This window comes from Elephas maximus, chromosome 6 (genome assembly GCF_024166365.1).
Source record: "Elephas maximus indicus isolate mEleMax1 chromosome 6, mEleMax1 primary haplotype, whole genome shotgun sequence".
Classification (NCBI taxonomy): domain Eukaryota; kingdom Metazoa; phylum Chordata; class Mammalia; order Proboscidea; family Elephantidae; genus Elephas; species Elephas maximus.
The window spans coordinates 63,734,922-63,757,959 of record NC_064824.1 but is presented as its reverse complement, the minus strand read 5'-3'; the positions used below and the strand labels follow the sequence as shown (position 1 = coordinate 63,757,959).

The 23,038-nt window shown below is 38.9% G+C and overlaps 1 protein-coding gene across 2 annotated transcripts in view; it reads right to left on the bottom strand.

Annotated features, from left to right (window-relative positions):
• Window positions 1–1,538: 1,538 nt before the first annotated feature.
• Window positions 1,539–23,038, bottom strand: part of CSRNP3 (cysteine and serine rich nuclear protein 3) — a 209,479-nt gene continuing 187,979 nt past the window's right edge. For both annotated transcript variants that reach the window (XM_049887346.1, XM_049887347.1), the window contains 2 exons: window positions 7,446–7,742; window positions 1,539–5,517 (listed from right to left, as the gene is read on the bottom strand). In XM_049887346.1, coding sequence (XP_049743303.1) covers window positions 4,468–5,517; window positions 7,446–7,742 — 1,347 coding nt within the window. In that variant the 3' untranslated portion in view covers window positions 1,539–4,467. The remainder of the gene's footprint in view (window positions 5,518–7,445; window positions 7,743–23,038) is intronic.

Genomic DNA, 23,038 nt, shown 5'->3' with positions numbered 1-23,038 from the left:
ATGAGTCAAATCTGCCTCTGAGAGTATCTGGTAGGAGTTTGCTGCTTAATTTAGCATCACCTATTTTTTTTTTTTTTATTTTATGTAGGTGTAATGCTGAAGAGGCAATTAGGTGAAAATCTCTTTTTATTTGACTCAGTCCTTCTAGTTAAGTTCTGATTTAATTCATAAATTTCAGCTAGGGAGTGAGGATGAAGGAGGGTCCAGTGAGTTCTATTACTTTAGAAAAAGGAAACCTCATTTCAGTTGCAGCTTCCATATAATTAGACAAGAATTGATTTAAGTTTTTCTAATTTCACTTTATAGAATCACATATTCAAAGGGTTTAAATGAGGCTTGCTCAGTTATTGCATGGCACCCTTCACCACCACCACCATCATCATCATCTCTTAGAACTGGTAGGATTCCCCCTCTTCTTTTGACCGTCTAAGACAGTTCCTCTAACACAGCAGGTAGTCAATAAATTTCTTGAAAGAACTGATATTTAATAAATTCTAAATATCAAGACTCAGGGCTATAAACTTACCTAATAACACCCTAAATTTAAAAACAGTAATATGCCAATTTGTAGGAAATAAATCATGACATATTTTCCATTTAATCATAACCACACCAGAATTTTGCCTAGAAGTCATCTGCTACCGAGTGTAAAATTTTAAAGAACATAATCCCTTTGTTTCTTAGTTAATATGCAGCCAGTGTTTCTGTAACACTCAATTATTTTTTTGTGTGGGAACATTGTTGGTGGGTCATATATGATTGTGAAGAATCTATCATTCTAATAAATATGAATTTTACATTTCATATGTGGCTGGCATACTGGGAAAATATATAGTTCCACCACAAAGAAACAACTGGTTTTCAAAAAGTGACTGTATCATTCAATTAACTAATAGACATAAGACAAATGGATTTTACTTATGTCTTAATAATCAATGATCAAGAGATGTGGGGGGACTTAAGTAAATCTCTTTCATTGACTTCTTTCTCCCAAAGGAAACTGAGAATGACAAAAGAGATGCAAGCTGCTCCAACCACTTGACTTGCAAATTAATTCGGCCTGGATTATAAATGAGAATTAAGCCCCATTAAAAGGTATAGGGCTGGTGCTAAAATAACACGGACTGGAGGATGAAGCTTTGCAACTGACAGTGAATGACTAAAAAGCTGTGTGTCAAAAGAGATTATAATTTGTTTGGATATACTATGGGGGCAACACAACAGCTGCAGGTCATGTTATTGTCTTGATATAAAGACCTTAAGTATCCCAACTGTCTGCATCTAGCTTGATCCCCATTTTGAAAAGCTGGGAATAACTGTAGCGCCTTCCTGGCATGTGGGCAGTTTTTGATGAATAAAAAAAAAAAAAAAATAGAAAGGCTATTAATGGAAAAAAAAAAAAAAAAAAGTCAGATGGAATGCTGTGCTCTCTCAGCTTTCCTGGGAAAGAAAGTAACAATGAAATGAATCCATCATTAATACTGTTTTCAATTTTGACCCAATATTTTCAAACTATAGTTTTAAAAATTATTCTCTTTCCTAGGCCGCAATTTCAAATCATAGAACACATATGGTTTCTAGAATAGGAAAAACCCAGTCATCATTACTGGCCTTTGCCTAAAATCTGTTATTCTTCAGTGTGCGGTATGCTTGTATGAATGTGTGTGTATGAGTGTGTACGTGGGTGTGTTAGGTATGTGTGAGTGTTTTGATAGGCAGCCTGTGTGTGTAGTTTGAGGGAGACAATTAAAGGTAAGCTTATGCATATGAAAATTTGGAACAGTAGCTGTCGTGGTTGGAAGGTTAATGACTCTAAGTAGTGCAGTGACTTTCTACCCCAGTTGGACAGGTAATGGAAGAAGCTCTGATTTTTGTTTGCCTCTTTTTAGGATAAGGATCCTTTTGGAAACAAAGCAACAAAAAGTGATCTAGGCACATGTAAACAAAAAACAAACCTGTTGCCGTAAAGTGATTCTGACTCATAGTGACCCTATAAGACAGAGTAGAACTGCCCCGTAGGGTTTCCAAGGCTGTAATCTTTATGGAAGCAGACTGCCACATCTTTCTCCTGTGGAGCGGCTGGTGGGTTTGAATCTCTGACCTTTCAGTTAGCAGCTGGGCACTTAACCACTGGACTACCAGGGCTCCTCAAATATAAACAAGTAGGCTGCAAATAAAGCTGAGCTAAACCAAATATCTGTTCTTTCAGAGACTGAACTGTCATTCCACCCTTCGATGCTGCCCCAGCCAGAGTGGTCTCTTTCCTACTCCCCACCCTCTGTCTTCTGGGAGAAACCCCAGAGTGCTTCCCGCATAGATACTTCAAAGACCTGTGATGGTCCAGCAAATAGAGTACACATGAATCTTTTATGTGCTTCAATGAAGGAACGATAGCCTCTTGTCATCTTCTCTTTGGGCCTACGGTCTTTAGATTGTGTCCATACGGAAATAAAAATTAGAGATCAGGTACTAAAAACTATAAATTGTAGATAAAACAGTATAAACTACAGAGATTTGGGTAAAACCACAATCTGACTAACCCAAAGGGCTAATCATTCAAAAGGAACAGTCTCTGCCCTCATTAATACTTCCTACATGAGGATAAACCCAAATCTCCTCTAATGTTCATATAAATGTGGTTATACATTTGGCCCAGTAGTAGGGTAGAGAAGGGGCAGGAACCAACTGCACAGTGGAAGAGCTGCCAAGTAAACATGTCTTCCCCAAATCAAATTCTAGCAGAAACTTTTCCACTGGAGGACTTTCCCTAGATCAAGCATTTTTAGGTTCAATTAAATAAAAGGGTGTTATTTTTTTTTTTAAAAGGAATTTGGATCTACACTATATTCGTATTTCTAAACATCCAAATGTATAAGACATAAAAAGTAAGTAGCGACGCAGTCACGGAATAGCAGAGCATGTCCACAATCAAATAGTCAAAAAGCATGTAATATAACAATAGAAAGTCAAAAATGCAAAACAAATTTAGCATAGTCATTGCATTGGAAAAAAAAAATGTAGAGCAAACTATTTAGTTACCTAAATTAGTTTACAGAAGAATGGGATCCTAGAAGTCCTCTGGTGAACCAAGTGCAGATAATTAAAACGGGGAGTGCATGTTTTATTTCTATCTGTCCCCTTTAATAAGAGAACGTGAGGTAATTCGAAAATATTCAATGCATCCTAGACTGTTCTGCTAATCGTCCCAGGCAAGAGAAATCAAAATGCTTCAGAAAAGTAAGGCCTAGTTGAGTATTTGGGTAGAGGCCCCCCTTCAATCGGCTAGTCACTAAATGGAAATCTCATTATACACTTATTTTTCAGAGATGGATTGATCACGTTGTAGAAAAGGCTGGTTGCTGAGGTGGTGTCTCTTCCATGTTTCCTCAGCCTCCTCTGCTTTTACTGAGTTAGGTCCTCAGAGTGGCGAAGGAAAATATGTCTTTTTTTTTCCTTCACAAAGTATCACTGGATGATTCCTCTATGTTAATTATATGAACATTATAATAATTACAGATCTGTTTTTTAGATTTTTCATCTCAAAGAGTTCTCAGTCCCCACCCCTCACAAGGTACCATGAAGGGGCACTAAAGTGCATTTTGATGTAGGGGGGTAGAGTTTAAAGGTGCTGTCCAAGCTAAGAACCAAGATGATGCTATTTAAAAAAGAAAGGCAATTCCTTCACCTCCATCTCTGGAGTCAACTGTGGGAGGGCATTGAACTAGACCCTCCTGGGAGGGTTGTCCTAACTCTTAACTTCAGAGAAAACTGTGTAAGGACCTGCACGTATAGACTCAATTATTTGTCCAAAATAGCAAAAATAAGCCTATTTCACCCTTAAGAAAGTATCTGCAAATCTGATCAGTCATGATCATAAAAACGTGAATGGATTCCCGACGCAATCCATGTGGGCATGCTCTGTCGTACTATGCGTCTTCAGCTTAAATGAACATGCTGCTGTTCATTTTCATCAAAACGTGACTTCTAAACTACCATAAATAAAATACACATAGAACAATTAAATCTTTTTCTTACAATAATTACTTTTACATTAAAAAGTCACCGTAATCTTCAGATATATCGAAAATTAGGACTCTAAATCTTATTATTTCCCAGTCTCAGTTAACAATCTTGCACAGGCCCGATAATGCAAAACTTGGAGTGCTGATCTACACAGCTTGGCAGGTTTCACACAGTTTGACAGGTAGGCAACTGTGAGATATGCATTTTTAAAATTAGCATTTTCTATCAAAACAGTCTGAAATCTTTTAAAATCCTTATATAGACTGTATTTGTGCAATGCCACAGTCATGTAGCTAGAAAGGAAAAAAAATGAAATTCAGTCTGGAACATTAGCCAGAATCCAAGTTTTCTTGGTCCACAGTTTAAAGAATGATGAGCCCAGGAAATCCAATTAAATACATTGCCTTAAATAGGGGGCAGGTGGTCCTAGAATAACTTAAGCTACTAAACAGGGACGGTCTCCACCACGGGTGATTTGATGCACTCTTCGTGCAATCTGCTCTTTTCTGCAAGGCTCAATGAATTTTCAGCAGGATGCTCTGCAATGTGACTGTCACCATTCAATGTAGAGACAAACCCTTCCTGGGAGGGGCTTTTCAAGTATGAGTGAAATTCCACTTGAGGATGATTGGACCTGTGTTCGGGATATAAGCTATTGCAGGGCACACTGCTGTCATTTTCTGAAGAGGAGCAGCAAACAATTACGGAGGGGTTGGCGGCTGGGTAGTGGGAGGTGCCGTAGGCCTCTTCTGCTTGTCGGGCATAGTCAACAAACTGCTCCGGGGTCATGGTGTAAGGCACCAGCGAGAGGGTACCGTTTTTGACAGTATCTCTTTCAGGATAGTTCTCTGAGATCTGGTTAGGAGTTCCTGGAATGTGGCTATCTATTTGGTAATACAGAGTTGAAGAGTTGGCATAAAAAGAAGCGTTTTTTGAGTGGCTTTCGTGAACAGCACTGCCATCAGAATAACAAAGGACTGAAGGAAGAGGGACAACTTCAGCATGGGTGCCCAAACCTTCCACAAAGCTGTCTCCTTTCTCATCATCGTCATCCTCCTCCTCTTCCTCCTCCTCCTCTTCCTCCTCCTCGTCTGATTCGCTCGGTGCCAAGCTTTGTGTGCTAGAATCGGTGACTCCGCTGCAGAAGCTGCTCCCATCCTCCTCCTCCTCCTCTTCCTCTCCCTGGCAATCTAATTCCTCAGCGGACTGCAGGTGTAGCACTGCAGCCTGGGGTTCAGTTTCAATCTCAAAATTGTCTGCGATAGAATATTCTACAGAGTGAGCAACGGGGCCCATGGCACTACTGTGAGCACTTATCTCACCGTGGCAGCCGTTCAGCGCGGGGATTTGCTGCTCTCGGTTTTTCTCCAGTTCAAGTTTCATTATTGTGTGCAAAAAGTGAGTCCGGACACGGATAGGATTAAATTCAATTCTACCTGCTGTGTTACTACATCCTTCTTTAGTGCAGCCACATGGGAAAGACATCCGATCCACCTTGGAAGTAAGAACACAGATTAGCCCCATAGGAACTATTACAAACCAAGTAAAAATCCAGTACCTTTCACCAACCCCTTTGAATCTGAGATTACTTAATTCTACCTACGCCAGAGCAAATGGCATGCAAAGTGCAAATGGAAAAGAAAAGGAGAAATGAAGACTTAAAACATAAATGTTAAATTTTAAAAAACCTACATTGAGAAGGAGGTCCCTGGGTGGAGCAAACAGTTTGTGCTCCATTACGGAGCCCCGGTGGTACAGTGGCTAAGAGCTCTGCTGCTAACCAAAAAGTCGGCAGTTCAGATCCAGCAGCTGCCCCTTGGAAACCCTATGGAGCAGTTCTACTCTGTCCTGTAGGATTGCTATGAGTCAGAATTGACTCAACAGCAACGGGTTTGGTTTTTTATATTCAAAATAAAAATGGGTTATGACTATAAGTGGAGTCCATGAGTGGAGCAAATGGTGAACACACTTGTTCACTCACTGAAAGGCTGGAGGTTTGAGTCCACCAGAGGTACCTTGAAAGAAAGGCCTGGTGATCTACTTCTGAAAAATCAGTTATTGAGAAACTATGGAGCGCAGTAATATCCTAACACAAGTGGGTTCGCCGTAAGTTGGAACTGACTTGACAGCAATTGGTATGGTCATAAACGTGTGTTTTTTAGTTCACTGACCTCTCCAGTGCTTTCTTTACTTCTTTCTCCATTCCCCTATCTTCCATTCATCCATTCATTTTGCTTCAATTTTTTCAATGCTTCTATCCTTTCCCCAAGTTCCTTTTCCTTTTGCTGCATCCCAGCTCGCATGCCCAGCTTTAAACAAGCAAACTTACCTACTGCCTTCATCCTACTATTTTAAATCTAAATTGTACGATATTCCCTGTGTTAGTCATGCTCTTTTCCTTTCCCTTGCTGTTCTCTTGTAAAATGAACTTCTCTGCCCAAGCCGTCCAGATTGGCACCACTTTCACATCATGTACCCTGATAGCCCTCTCTCATTGGTTTACTTATTCTTCTGGATCCTTAGCACAGGGTGCATGTGTGTGCACCACACAGCTGTGCTGGGTATGCACATTCGTAATTGTGGCTGGTGGACTCGTGTTTAGGTCCTGGCTCCCTTCACTCCCCCACTTTATTACACTAAGAGCTTCTTGAGGGAAGGGAATGTTAATTTCATCAATGTCCCAGAACTATTTGAATTACTGGGCTCTGTGGATACAGTGACTGGGCTCAGCAAGTGTTGGGTGGACTGACCTGTCCACTAAGGTGACAGAATTGTGGGCAATCCAAGGGCACTCTTAAGATAGGTTCTCATTGTTTCAGACTCCACAAATAACCTGTATGCAGACCAGAGTACAGGCAACAGAAGAGCCTGCCCTACTTGCTACCTTATCCCAGCCCAGGGAATTCCCTGTGCTACACAGGAGAAAACAGACCCAAGTAGTCATCCTGGTCCTACCAAAAAGGAGCAGCAGATGTCAGAGCCAGTGTCTGCAGCTTTTTTGTTACTTATGCATTTATTTTCTGTGACTCCATCTCAAGCTCCATCCAGTTGATGAGAACTGTTCCTTTCCTCTTTATCTACCTGAGTGGATCTCCTTATTGAAAAAGCTAAGTTACCTCATAAAATAATAACACCTAATTAATCATGGAGCACCACTATTATAGATAGATGGGGACCTTAGAGTTATCTAGTCCAGGGGTTGGTAATTTCTTCTTTTTTTTCTGTGTGTGTGTGTGTGTGTGTAAACAGTCAAGGAGTAAATACTTCAGGTTTTGTGGGCCATATAGTCTCCAGATTAAGTATCTTACCTTGCCCAAAATTGTTCTACATTTGGGAAACTTCATTATATGGAACATGAACGCCTCTTTTTGAGGTGGCATATAATGGCTTGTCCTTGGATTCCCTGTAATCCAAATCCTTACCTGACACTTAATGCCTGCGAGGCTGCAGGTACATGTTTCTGGGTCACAGAACACTCGACAGTCGCAGCCACAGTCCTCTCGCGATAGGCGGATGGCTCTCAGCTCATGCTTCTCTTCCACGTCTATCTTCTTCACTCCAGAAGCTCGCAGCAGTGCCCTTCGTTTTTTTGTTGGCAGGGGTTGTAGAAAGAAGTACTCATCCACCTCTGTGTTGTCTAAATCAATGTCATCGTCAGAAATGTCATCCACTGTGAGAGTGCTAGCTTCTTCAGATTCCACTGTGCCATTCTTAGTCATCTGGAAACACCAAGCAACCAGTAAGAGACTTAGTATAGCCAGCATCTAAAATCCCTTCTTTTTACACTTGGTAAGAATGAAACTGATAACAATACGTCTCCATAATCAATAAGGGGTCATGAATCAAATAATTTTCCTTTCTTTCTTTCTTTCTTTTTTTTAAAGAGAAGTCACAGGAAGGAAAATGAAGGCATCAAAAATGCTAGGCTTTTAAATATACTGATAATAATCAAAAGGCTCTTAATTAGAACTCTTAATGTTCCAATATCAGGAACTACAGTTGTTAGAGCTTTTAGCTTGGTTGATGTGAAAAAGACCAAAGTTATAGATGTCCATCGGTTAAAGTCATCTTTAGAGTCGTGATGGGCAGTTTTGAGGTTATTGTTCAGAGGTGTTAGCATCTTAGTGGAAGTCATCACCACTGACTCAGCAAATATGTTCTTGAAATAATGACCCTGACTCTTGGGCACCGGCAAAACCATCATCTGGGAAATAAAGTTGTGCTGCACTGTGCTACTGGGATTACAAACACAATTACCCTAACGAACGTTCCAAGAACAAGGGCTTGATATGAAATAGTCAGGTCAGCATGCTCTCGGTAAGACAAGGAGCAGGGGGCAGTGCTGGCAAGTTCTCACCAACCGACAACTGAAATAATAAATTTGGTTCTCAAAGGAGCTCACACAAACCTTTGCCCAAGGTGATACCTCCTGCGTAACAGCTCATGTAGACAACCACGTCTCACATACGCATAACTATTCTGCTTCTATGGATATTTCTTTTCTAAATTAATCTCATCCAACAGTAAACCCCGAATCAGTATTCCACTTCTTACTATTAACCACATATTATGTTTCTTCTTTGACATACATTTAAAAAGAGAAGTTTTCTCTAATTATGAGCTAAGGAACTTATCCTGGCACAGTAATAAATGTAGAAACTCCATAGTAGATTAATCAAGGAAGTTTGAAATGCAGAAAATATTTTAACTCTAATTTTCAATTTTTTTCTTCATGTTGTTGTTGTTAGGTGCTGCCGATTTGATTCCAACTCATAGCGACCCTATGCACAACAGGACGAAACACTGCCTAGTCCTGTGCCATCCTTACAATCATTATTATGCTTGAGCCCATTGTTATAGCCACTTTGATAGTCCATCTCGTTGAGGGTTTTCCTCTTTTCTGCTCACCCTGTACTTTACCAAGCATGATGTCCTTTTCCAGGGGCTGATCCCTCCTGACAACATGTTCAAAGTATGTAAGACGCAGTCTCACCATCCTTGCTTCTAAGGAGCATTCTGGTTGTACTTCTTCCAAGAAAGATTTGTTCCTTCTTTTGGCAGTCCATGGTATATTCAATATTCTTCACCAACATCACAGTTCAAAGGTGTCAGTGCTTCTTCAGTCTTCCTTATTCATTGTCCAGCTTTCACATGCATATGATATGATTGAAAATACCAAGGCACACCTTAATCGTCAAGGTTTTCAACACTTTAAAGACGCTTTTGCAGCAAATTTGCCCAATGCAACGCATCTTTTGATTTCTTGACTGCTGCTTCCATGGGTGTTGATTGTGGATCCAAGTAAAATGAAATCCTTGGCAACTTCAATCTTTTCTCTGTTTATCATGATGTTGTTTATTGGTCCAGTTGTGAGGATTTTTATTTTCTTTGTGTTGAAGTGTAATCCATATTGAAGGCTGTGGTCTTTGAGGTTCATCAGTAAGTGCTTCAAGTCCTCTTCACTTTCAGCAAGCAAGGTTGTGTCATCTGAATAAAGCAGGTTGTTAATGAGTCTTCCTCCAATCCCGATGCCCTGTTCTTCATGTAGTCCAGCTTCTCAGATTATTTGCTCAGCATACAGATTGAATAGGTATGGTGAAAGGATACAACCCTGACACACACCTTTTCTGACTGTAAACCACTCAGTATATCCCCTTGTTCTATTGAACAATTGCCTCTTTATCTATGCACAGGTTCCTCATGAGCACAATTAAATGTTCTGGAATTCCCATTCTTCACAATGTTATCTATAATTTGTTATGATCCACACAGTTGAATGCCTTTGCATAGTCAGTAAAACAGAGGTAAACATCCTTCTGGTATTCTCTGCTTTCAGCCAGGGTCCCTCTGACATCAGCAATAATATCCCTGGTTCCACGTCCTCTTCTGAATCCAGCCTGAATTTCTGGCAGTTCCCTGTCGATATACTGCTGCAGCTGCTTTTGAATGATCTTCAGCAAAATTTTGCTTGCATGTGATATTAATGACATTGCTTGATAATTTCTGCATTTGTTTGGATCACCTTTCTTGGGAATAGGCATAAATATGGATCTCTTCCAGTTGGCTGGCCAGGAAGCTGTCTTCCGTATTTCTTAGCATAGATGAGTGAGCACTTTTAGCACTGCACCGGTTTGTTGAAACATCTCAATTGATATCCTGTCAATTCCTGCAGCCTTGTTTTTTGCTAATGTCTTCAGTGCAGTTTGGTTTCCTTTCTTAAGTACCATTGGTTCCTGATCATATGCTACCTCTTGAAATGATTGAATATTGGCTGATTCTTTTTGGTATAATGACTCTGTATATTCCTTCCATCTTCTTTTGAGCTTCCTGCGTTGTTTTATATTTTCCCCATAAAATCCTTCATGATTACAATTCGAGGCTTGATTTTTTTCTTCAGTTCTTTCAGCTTGAGAAACGCTCAGTGCGTTCTTCCCTTTTGGTTTTCTATCTCCAGCTCTTTGCACATGTCATTATAATACTTTTCTTTGTCTTCTCAAGCTGCCCTTTGAAATCTTCTGTTCAGTTCTTTTACTTCATCAATTCTTCCTTTTGCTTTAGCTGCTTGATGTTAAACAGCAAGTTTCAGAGTCTCCTCTGACATCCACCTTGGTCTTTTCTTTGTTTCCTGTCTTTTCAATGGCCTCTTGCTTTCTTCATGGATTATGTCCTTGATGTTATTCCACAACTCGTCTGGTCTTCAGTCATTAGTGTTCAAAGTGTCAAATCTGTCCTTGAGATGGTCTCTAAATTCAGGTGGGATATACTCAAGGTTATATTTTAGCTCTTGGGGACTTGCTCTGATTTTCTTCAGTTTCAGCTTGAACTTGCATACGAGTAATTGATAGTCTGTTCCACAGTTGGCTCTTGGCCTTGTTCTGACTGATGATATTGAGCTTTTCCATCGTCTCTTTCCACAGATGTAGTCGATTTGATTCCTGTGTGCTCCATCTGGCAAGGTCCACGTGTATAGTCTCTGTTTATGTTGGTGAAAGAAGGTATTTGCAATGAAGTTGTTGGTCCTGCAAAATTCTATTATTTGATCTCTGGCATTGTTTCTATCACCAAGGCCATATTTTCCAACTACCGATTCTTTGTTTCCGACTTTTGGGTTCCAATCACCAGTAATTACCAATGCATGCTGATTGCTGGTTCTATCAATTTCAGCCCTCAGAAGCTGATAAAAATCTTCAATTTCTTCATCTTTGCCCTTAGTGGTTGGTGCATAAATTTGAATAACAGTCCTTCTTTGTAGGCGTATGGATATTATCCTATCACTGGCAGCGTTGTAGTTCAAGATAGATCTTGAAATGTTCTTTTTGACAATGAATGCAACACCATTTCTCTTTAAGCTGTCATTCTTGGCATAGCAGACTATATGATATTAGGCTATATGACATGTCTATCAGTTTGTTGTACTGGGGGCTTGCGTGTTGCTGTAATGCTGGAAGCTATGCCACTGGTATTCAGATACCAGCAGGGTCACCCATGGCAGACAGGTTTCACCTGAGCTTCCAGACTAAGACAGACTAGGAAGAAGGACCTGGCAGTCTACTTCTGAATATAATTAGCCAGTGAAAACCTTATCAATAGCAGCGGATCACTGTCTGATACATGAGCCCTCCCAGGTTGGAAGGCACTCAAAAGAGGACTGGGGAAGAGCTGCCTCCTCAAAGTAGAGTCCATCTTAATGACGTGGATGGAGTAAAGCTTTCGGTACCTTCATTTGCTGATGTGGCAAGACTCAAAATGAGACGAAACAGCTGCAAGCATCCATTAATAATCGGAACTTGGAATGTACAAAGTATGAATCTAGGAAAACTGGAAATCGTCAAAAACGAAACAGAATGAACACCAATATCCTAGGCATTAGTGAGCTGAAATGGAATGTGGCTATTTTTACTTCATAGTTTTCATTAATTGTAACTATTATCATGCTTTTTTAATCTTAACAACATTTTAGTCATTCCACAGTTCAAATACCGTGGTAACAATAGACATTCTTTCATCTTCGTAAGAAAAATCTGACATTTAGATAAGAATATTTGTTACTGGCCAAAAAATGCAAACTGTATGACTCTTGAGTGTATAAGCAAACTGAAAACTGGTCTTTGCCCTCAAAGAGAGAGAAACCACCACATAGGAAACAATACAACATATTTTGGAATATGCTACAAAAGGTTCTTGAAATACATTTAAAAAGCTACTTAATTATATTTTAAAAAATATTTCAGAGATATTTGAGTTTAAATCTGTATTCTTGCATAAATAGGCATTTTCCTTTAATGGGTTTTGTTCCTTGGTGTAATCTACAGTTTAATCTTTTCTTAGTATTTCTTTATATGTGTACCGATTAAATTGTTTTCATTTTTCTGTGATGTCTATTACTACAGTCTTACTTTGATTGGTTGCTATCATTTCTGTTAATTTTTATTTACTACTTGTAGATTATTTATATCTGTAAAGAACTGATTTTTAAGGAATTCGAGTATATAATTGCCTAATGTATACTCAATCCTCCGCGGTAGGTAAACCTACATTAACAAACAGGAAGTGTTAACTTTCCTATTGTGTCACTTCTGTGGAATTTAAACTTATTTACATTAGTTCTTGGCTTGCCTGCATGAACTTCATCAAGCTTCTGACTTGACAACACACGTAGAACATCAAGTCTTGGTTAGCAAGATTCATCTCAACAGCTCCCTCCTACTTAATCTCTCTGTTCTGTAATATTGAGTGCCCCAGCTCACTGGGCAGAGTCTCTGGATGGTGCAACGGTGTTATGAATTGAATTATGTCCCCCCAAAACATGTGTTGTAAATCTTAACTTCTATGTTTGTGGTTATAATCCATTTGGGAATGGGTTGTCTTTGTTATATAAATGAGGCAGGATTAGTGTAGGGTGTATCTTGAGTCCATTTAAAAAAATTTTTTTTCATTGTGCTTTAGATGAAAGTTTACAGCTCATTTGTTTCTCATACAAAAATTTATACACATATTGTTAGTGACCTTAGCTGCCATCTCTATAATGTGACAGCACACTCCCCTTTTCCACCCCAGATTTCCGGTGTCCGTTCAGTGAGCTCCTACCCCTTCCTGCCTTCTTGTCTCACCTCTGGAAAGGAGCTGCCCAGTTAGTCTCGTGTATCTACTTGAACTAAGAGGCACACTCTTCATGAGTATCATTTCATGTTTTATAGTCCAGTCTAAGCTTTGTCTGAAGAGGTGTCTTCAGGAATGGTTTTAGTGCTGGGTAAAAAAAAAAAAAAAAAGCTTTTTTTTTTTTTTAACAGAAAGTCTGGGGGCCATGTCTTCTGCAGTTCCTCTAGTCTCAGTCAGATCATTAAGTCTGGTCTTTTTATGTGAATTTGAGTTCTGCACCCCATTTTTCTCCTGCTCTGTCAGGGATAGTCTGTTGTGCTCCATCAGGGTGGTCACTGGTGGTAGCTGGGCACCATCTAGTTCTTCTGGTCTCAGGCTGATGGGGTCTCTGGTTTATGAGGACCTTTTTGTCTTTCGGGCTAATATTTTCCTTGTGTCTTTGGTGTTCTTCATTCTCCTTTGTTCCAGGTAGGTTGGGACCAATTGACACATCTTAGATGGCCACTCGCTAGCTTTTAAGACCCCAGACGCCACTCACCAAAGTGGGATGCAGAACATTTTCTTAACAAACTTTGTTATGCCAATTGACCAAGATGTCCCCTGAAACCATGGCCCCCAAGCCCCCAACCCTGTTTCTCTGTCGCTCGAAGTGTTCGGTTGTGTTCAGCAAACTTCTTAACTTTTGGTTTAGTCCAGTTGTGCAAACTTCCCCTGTATTGTGTGTTGTCCTTCCCTTCACCTATGTTAATTCTTGTCTATCATCTAGTTAGTGAATTCCCCTCTCCCTCCCTTCTCATCCCGGTAACCATCAAAGAATGTTTTCTTCTGAGTTTAAACCTTTTCTTCTTGAGTTCTTGTAATAGTGGTCTCATAGAATATTTGCCCTTTTGTGACTGACTAATTTCACTCAGCATAATGCCTGTCAGATTCATCCATGTTGTGAAATGTTTCACAGATTCATCATTGCTCTATATTGTTGTGTAATATTCCATTGTGTGAATATATCATAATTTGTTTATCCATTCATCCATTGATGGGCACCTTGGTTGTGTCCAACTTTTTGCTATTGTAAACAGTGCTCAGTGAACATGGATGTGCATATATCTGTTTGTGTAAAGGCTCTTATTTCTCTAGGATATATTTCAAGGAGTGGGATTGCTGGATCCTATGGTAGTTCTAGTTCTAGCTTTTTAAGGAAGTGCCAAATTGATCTCCAAAACGGCTGTACCATTTTACACTCCCATCAGCAGTGTATAAGTGTTCCAGTCTCTCTACAACCTCTTCAACATTTATTATTTTGTGTTTTTTTGGAATAATGCTAGCCTTGTTGTGGTGAGATGATATCTCATTGTAGTTTTGATTTGCATTTCTCTAATTTTTTTTTTTAATGGCTAATGATTGTGAGCATTTCCACACGTATCTGTTAGCTGCCTGAATGTCTTCTTTGGTGAAGCATCTGTTCATCCATTTTTTTGACCCATTTTTTAATTGAGTTATTTGTCTTTTTGTTGTTGAAGTTTTGCAGTATCTTGTAGATTTTAGAGATTAGACCCTGATCAGATATGTTGTACCACAATTTTTTCCCCAGTCTGTAGGTTGTCTTTTTACTCTTCTGGTGAACTCTTTTGATGAGCGTAAGTGTCTGATTTTTAGGTGCTTCCAGTTATCTAGTTTCTCTTCTGGTGTTTGTGCATTGTTAGTTATATTTTGCATTCTGTTTATGCCATGTATTAGGGCTCCTAGTGTTGTCCTTATTTTTTCTTCCATGATTTTTATCGTTTTAGATTTTATGTTTAGGTCTTTGAACCATTTTGAGTTAGTTTTTGTGTATGGTGTGAGGTATCGATCTTGTTTCACTTTTTTGCAGATGGATTTCCAGTTATGCCAGCACCATTTATTAAAGAGACTGTCTTTTCCCTATTTAATGGATTCTGGGCCTTTGTCAAATATCAGCTGCCCATAGGTGGATGAATTTATGAGTCAATTTCTTTTGAGATATAAAAGAAATTAAACAAGGGAGCAGAGTAGAGATGAGGGAGGAGAGATGAAAATCACCGAGGAGCAGAAGCTCAGAAGAGATAAGGAGCTTCCTCCAGAGCCAACAGAGAGGAATTCTTCCTCTAGAGCTAGCACCCTGAATTTGGACATCCAACTTCCTAAACCATGAGAAAATAAATTTGTTTGTTGAAACCATCCACTTGTGGTATTTCTGTTATAGCAGCTCTAGATAACTAAGACAAATGGTTAACACCCTTGGTTGTTATCTTAGTTACCCAGTGCTGCTATAATAGAAATACCACAAGCGGATGGCTTCAACAAACAGAAGTTTATTCTCTCAGAGTCTACTAGGCTAGAGGTCCAAATTCAGGGTGTTAGCTCCAGAGGAAGGCTTTCTCTCTCTGTCAGCTCTGGAGGAAGGTCCTTGTCATCAATCTTCCTCAGTCAAGGAGCTTCTCAGAGTGGTGACCCTGATCCAAAGGATGTGCCATTCTCCTGGCTCTTGTTTCTTGGTGGTATGAGGTCCCTGTCTCTCTGCTCGCTTCTCTCTTTTATGTCTCAAAAGAGATTGACTTAAGACACAACTTAATCTTGTAGATTGAGTCCTGTCTTATTAATATGACTGGCTCTAATTCTGCCTCATTAACATCATGGAGATAGGATTTACAACATATAGGAAAATCATATCAGATCAGAAAATGGTGGACAATCACACAATACTGGGAATCATGGCCTAGCCAAGTTGACACAATTCAATCCATGACAGCTGCTAATAGAAAGGTTGGCAGCTTGAGCTCATACAGATGTACCTTGGAAGAAAGGCCTGGCAATCTACTTTCAAAATATCCAAACCCACGCCCACTGCCATTCAGTTGATTCTGATTTGTAGTGACTCTATAAGACAGAGTAGAACTGCCCCACAGGGTTTTCCAAGGCTGTAATCTTTACTGGAACAGACAGCCACATCTTTCTCCCATTCAAAGTATCAGCCATTGAAAACTTTGTGGAGTACACTTCTACTCTGACACACCGTGAGTTGAAATTGACTTGATGGCAACTCTTTTGTGTGTGTGCATGTGTGCGTGTGTGTGCCTTTGGTAACATCACAATAACGAAAATCCCCATTTTATATCAACAAGATTTGATTAAAAAAAAAAAGATTGCTATCATACAATACACGAGGATCTAAAAGTCAACACAAAGTATAATTTTAGCATTCAAAAAACATATAAAAATTTTAGGATACCATGAATAACCAATTGGTACCTAAGAATTAAAAAGAAAAACAAAACAAAAAAACCAAAACTGTACCTTAAATAAATCACAGATGCCCTTAGAAGAAATAAAATGTGCAAATATTAGTGCCCTTAGAAGAAATAAAATGTGCAATTCTTATTCCCAAAACTTAAGTTACAATGCACAATTTCCTTTCAAAATAAATCTTTATTTAAGAATCTACTAGTGCTTTACACAGAGCTACATATTATTTTCATTCTTGTTCAAGAACCTATGGGGCACTAGGCTAGATTTTGAAAATCTCACATTAACACTGAAGTGAACTGGCAAGGTTTTCTTTTTACCTCTCCAATATCATCTCAGTCATTTCCAATAAAGGCTGGAAATATTCCAACCCAGCCTGGTCAACTGGCTTATCTTCCCTTCCTTACAGTTTCTGGTTTGGCACAAAGCCTTTGAGACATGTTACCCTCCACCATCTGTTTGGAAACCTTCCCCCAGTTCTCTCCTCCAGTCTATGTCCATTTGCTCCTTTAAAATTGAGGCCAACAACTACTGAGCTTTAATGTTCTTTAAAATCAGAGTATTACATAGATTATTTTCAAATGCATTTTCCCGTATTATATATAGTGTAGTAGGAAAAGTCGACGAGTATTGTATTTCTGTTCACCAACTCCTGTCCATCGTGATCTCGACACCTAGTGCAAAGAAATCCAGGGAGTCTGTCACGACTATCTCACCTGCTTTGGCTGATTCCTTTATTCTGTGACCCACTCTCACAAGAATATACATTTTGTACCATACTTTGTTCTCTGGACATGAGTGTTAACTTTAAATGTCTCTTTTCCATCTCAAAGTAGAATCATTGAATTTTTCAACAAATGCAGCCTCTGTATTTTATGCACTGATGAAGACCAGGTTAATTGTGGCCTAAGAAGACACATACAGCTCCAATTTCTGACTCCTATTCCAGTATGCTTTTTTCTATATTTTCCAGATAGATTCTAAGCTTCTTATTGTACCTAATGGAGTGCTGGGATTCTAACATAGAATTAAACACAATGTGTCTAAGAAGCCATTCAGCTTGTAAGATAAATGCATGAACAGCAAACAGCACATTCAAATGAATGCTCTCTTTTAAGGTGGACACCTTAGGAAGCAATCTGGGGCTCGGATCACTTCTAGTTTGTTGTTCTTTTCCCCAAAATAATGTTGCCTCCCCAAGAGCTCAAAGAAAACTTGTCAAATATGTGGTTTAAGGAAATCACCAAATAATCCTGGCACTCAAACTTGCTTTTGTTTCTTGGGGTAGGTGGGTGGGTGGGTGGGTGTGTGTGTGTAAGAAAGAATAAGAGATGGGGGCTTGGTAGGTGAAAAGAGAAGGAAAGAGAGTTGGGATAAATAGATAAGGATATGATAATAACAATAACAGTTTTTGAAGCTATGTGCCCGGTACTGTTCTAAGTACTTTTCCTGCATTAATTTATTAGCATCACAACAATCCAGTGAGGTAGGTAGTATAAATATATCCAGTTAACTAGTGAAGAAACCAAGGCACGGAATGCTAAAAAAAAACTTGCTCAAGATTGCAAGTGCTCAATGTGTGAACCAAGTCACAACCCCTGGATATTTTGAGTCCACAGCTTGCCCTCTCTTAGCCACTTAACAGTATATATATATATGGAAACCCTGGTGGTGTAGTGGTTAAGTGCTACAACTGTTAACCAAGAGGTCAGCAGTTCATATTCTCCAGGCGCTCCTTGGAAACTCTACGGGGCAGTTCTACTCTCTCCTATAGGGTTGCTATGAGTCGGAATTGACTCGACGGCAGTGGTGGGTATATATATATAGAGATAGATAGATAGATGATAGATAGATATATAGATAGATAGATGATAGGTAGATAGATAGATACTGTTTTTACATGTTTATGAAATAGTTTTTTGTGCTTATTTTATATTATGCACTAGATGTAACAGTGCACAAGATGCAGGTCTTGAACTCAATGCACTGGAGTGGAGAGACAAGTAAACCAATAATTTTAATCTAGTTTGTAAGGATTGCCTGGCTTAGGGTGAGCACAAGACATTTAAGACTATGTAGAAGAGGCTGGTGGTAGAGTGAGGAAGGAAGACTTTTAGAACTAAGTTGAGGTCTGAAGGAGTAGATGAACAGTGAAGGTAGAAAGCATTCCACGCTAAGCAATGCCAGTTTTAAAGGCCTGATGTGAGACAGTGCACGATGCATTCATGGAGCTGCAGTTTATCCAGGTGACTGGGTTTGTATGGGATCACTCCCTGTCTTGATTCATAAGCAAAGACCAAGAAGTAAACATACAGCAGGCCTTCAGAGAGTAGCTCCTCTGTTCCCTTGCCTTAACCATCTAAGAGGTGATAAATAATGACTTAACTCATGATTTGATTTAATGATTTTTATCTTATTTTATATTTATGCTACATATGTATGCATTAAAGGTATTAGAAGGATATCAAAGTCAAGAACTGTATGGTGTGTTTGAGTGTGTACGCTTCTTTTGTTTCAGTGATGATACTTAAGATGGAACTCAGTTTTTGAGCCATTGTGTAAACATGTAGAGGCTCTTGAGTCATTGTGTAAACTTGTAGAGGCTCACTCTGTCAATATAAAGCAGTATAACTTTTTTAAGACAGAATTCAACATCTTAATTTTGCAACTCTATCGTCCTCTGGTAAGTATGACAGTCAGTTCCCAAAGCCCAATAGATTACAACTTTTGCTCATCCAAATACTCCTAAGAAATAGGATACACTCTACCAGATTTGGTGGAGTGGTTTTCAGACTGCTTTGGGCCAAATACGAGATGCTCAAATGAAAATCAGCATTCAACCTATTTTCTTTTTTTCAATATGATCCAGTAGATGAATTCCACTATAAATTCTAATGAGATGAAACTTTTGGTGTCATTAAGTGCCTGAAAAACTTAATCAATTCAAAATGATTACAGACAGAAGAACAATACTGAAAATCTCTATTGACTAAAATGCTAAAAAAAAAAAAATTAAATTCTTTCAGCAATTGAAAGAGATTACTAATATAATCTCTTGATCATTACAAAGTTATTAATACATGTAAAAATGAGAGTAGAAATAATGTGAAAAAATAATTCAGTTCCATAAACAGTGATTACTGCCTACTATAATAAAGATGATTATGTTGAGAATGACCCAAGTTGGCATACACTGAGTACAGGGCACTCAGCTCTGTACTTTACATAAATTATCTCACTTACACAAAAATATTATGAAGTATTATTTTAAAGTTGAGAAAACTGAACCTTGGAGAAAATAATTTGCCAAAGTCTAGCCACATAGCTAATTAGTGATGGTTCTGAGATTCAAACTCCAGTCTATTTGACTCCAAAGCTTGAGCTAGGCTTTACAGCTTGGAGTAAAAATTCTGAGGGTAATGGTAGAAAAACTGTATAGAAAAAATAAGGATTCAGTTTAAGCTACGCTCCAAGAGCTTTATCTCAGGGCGGTGGGATAGAAGAGGAAAGAGCAGCATAAGCTTCCTTAGAATTAGCTCATTAAAAAATGAACTCTATGATTCAGATACAGAGAAAAGAGCTCAAAAAGAAGGAAAGCTGAAGATAAGACATTCTCACCAGTTAGCACTTCCTTTGGGTACCTATTTTGTAGGCATGTGGAGGTGGCCTTTCTAGTGGAGATACCAGCAAAAGAAGCTAGTCTAAGTGACAGCTATCACTAGTGAACTGATGTCTTACTCCTTCGATTTTCTCAACCAACTTTTAACTTATTTTCCCTGGCCTGCATTTAATCAGTATATCTTGCTGTCTAGTTTTGTAATAATATGCTAGTTTTGGTGTTGGGTTTCATGTACTTTTCCCCCACCATACTGTGAGCACAGTGAGAACAGAGGCTGTGCCTATGCTAGTCCCATAGTAATTGATTAATATATATGTGCTGAATGAATGATTTTCTTAAACACTATGCTATATTGCCAGGCATTTTGCTGGGTATTAGGGTTATACAGATGTATGATAGTTTTGCTACCTAGAGAACTTCTCCTCTGCTCGGGAGATGACCATAAAATAAAGGTGCTATAGTTGGTAAATGCAACAAAACATTTGTGCACATTATAGAAGTATCAGGGAGGGGAAATAATAGACAAGTTAAAAAAAAGGAAGGCTAGACACAAAGATACAAAGTGGAATGATTTACTTTCTATTCTCATTTCATAGTTTCTATTAAAAAGAAAACTTTCAAACCAGAAATTGGAGAATAGACATGTTAGAAAGAATTTAAAGTAAAAAAAAAAAAGAGGTGGGAGACAGTGAAAGAGTACTCAGCTATTTCATAGAAGAATCCCCAGGCCCTGACAATTTGTGCTTCAGAGCTATGAAAAAGCTTAAAGTCATGACTGCTCTGTCTCAAAGTTCATGAGGAGTCATGGAGAAAGAAATTAAAAGAGGATCAAAGATGGGAGCAAAAATTGTTTTGAATGCTAATTCTTGACAACAGACTTCTAGAAAGGAATATTCAAATAGCTGGGCTCTCTCCATGGGAAGAAAGAAAGCAGTGAGTATTAAGTTATCACATGAGTTTACTATGGAGAGGCTGTCCATTTTTTAAACAAAACCTCACGCAGAATCTCAACATAAAAGCCAAGTGAGGTGCACAAAGCTCTGCCTCCTGGGCCTTCCGTCCCCCTCTCTCCCAATCCTGGTTCTCTTGGAGCATAGTTGGAAACCAGTATTGTATCCCTGAGAGTTCTCTGACATAATTTTTCTTGCTCTTTGCATGGAAAAATGGAATGTGAGCTGATTAAGAGTACGGTTGGATACTGTTTTGGATTGAATTGTGCCCCCCCAAAATATGCTTCGTAAATCCTAACCCCTATACCTTTGGCTGTAATTTTATTTGGCAATGGATTTTCTTTGTTATATTAATGAGGTAGTACTAGTGTCGAGTGTGTCCTAAACCAATCTTTTTTGCGACATAAAAAGAGCAGATTAAGCAAGGAAGCAGGGATGTGGGAAGACAGATGCCGTGCCACATGAAGATCACCAAGGAGCTAAGGAACAGAAGCTGAAGGAACAAGGACCTTCCCCCAGAGCCGACAGAGAGAGAAAGCCTTTTCCTAGAGCTGGCACCTAATTTGGAATTCTAGCCTCCTAAACAGTGAGAAAAGAAACTTCTGTTTGTTAAAGCCATCCATTTGTGGTATTTCTGTTACAGCAGCACTAGATAAGTAAAAGAAATTCGTTGATTTTTTTCATTAGTTTGCTGAGCTGGCTTCAGCAAACCCCTAGATGCATCCTACATTTTCATCAGGAGAGTCACTTCAACTGGCTTTCTCTGAACCAGAAGATCAATGCTAGTTGCACAGGAAGAAATGTAAAGATTTAATGACATATGCTTAATTATTCCATTTAAATTAAAAAAAAAAATGCAGGCAATATTTTGAAAGAACTTATTCCTAAATATATTGCATTAACCCAGGGCTGAAGGTGACCCACCCTGTCAGTCTTCATCACTTAGATTCAGTGTAATTTTCTCTGTACTTGTCAAAATAGGTTGTACAGGTTTTGGGACATTAACATTTGGGTGGGTGCTGATTCATCCTTCCATTTAGGAACTCATTCTGGAAGCACTGGTGCTAAGTATGCTCTTCAGTAATCTCTACAGAGCCTAACAGCGTCAGGTCTGTAGGTATAAGAAGTGTAGGTATAAAAAATACCATGACGTGCAGGCTTTGACCCATTTAATAAAGACCTATAGTATGGGGAAACAGTTAAGAAAGCATTCAAAATTTTTGAAATTATAGTGTCAACTATCTCACAAACACCTAATCCTTTATATATCCCAGTACATTTAGGATCTTTACTTACTGGAGAAATCACAAAACTGTTGAAGGGAGACAAGGTGCAGGGCTCCAGCCATGACGAAGGTAGAAAATTACAATGTCGCATGGCTAAGTTGCTTGGGGTGAGGAAGACTTAGAGTTTTTTCAAAGGTTGATCACTAAAGGAACAGTCACCATTTGGTAACTATTTTTTATAACGAAAGAGAGCAAAGGATTAATCATTACTCAAGAAACACAAGACTGGGAAATAAAGAAAAATGCATAACCCTGGAAAGTGACTGGGAATGGAACGAAAAGTGGAGATAAACCTGGAATCTCAGAAAGGAGAAGAAGGACAACCAGTGATGAAAAAACGTTGAGAAAAAGAGGCCACTTGAAGTTGTGAAAACTAAATTAAGTTTTCAAGAACAAGGTAGTAGAATTCAGTAAAACAGAACCAAGAGGCAATTGGAATGCCAAAGCTCTTCAAACCTTAATCCTTTGCTCTCTTTCCTTATAAAAAACTGCTGCCAAATGGTAACTGTTCCTTTAATAATCAACCTTTAAAAAATCTCTGTCTAAATCTTCCTCACCGCAAGTGACTTACCCATGCAACGTTATAATTCTCCACCTTCATCATGGCTGGAGCCCTGCCCCTTGTCTCCCTTCAACAGGGAATGTAAAATGGGAATAAAGGCTAATGTAATTGTTCAACAATGCCGTGCAGATGATGAAATCCAAGCACTTAATTTGGAAGAGTATAGTATTAAGATGACTGCATTGACTACTGTGAAGAGTATGGCATGTTTCAATGGGCTTGACAGAGAAAGAGGACTGTG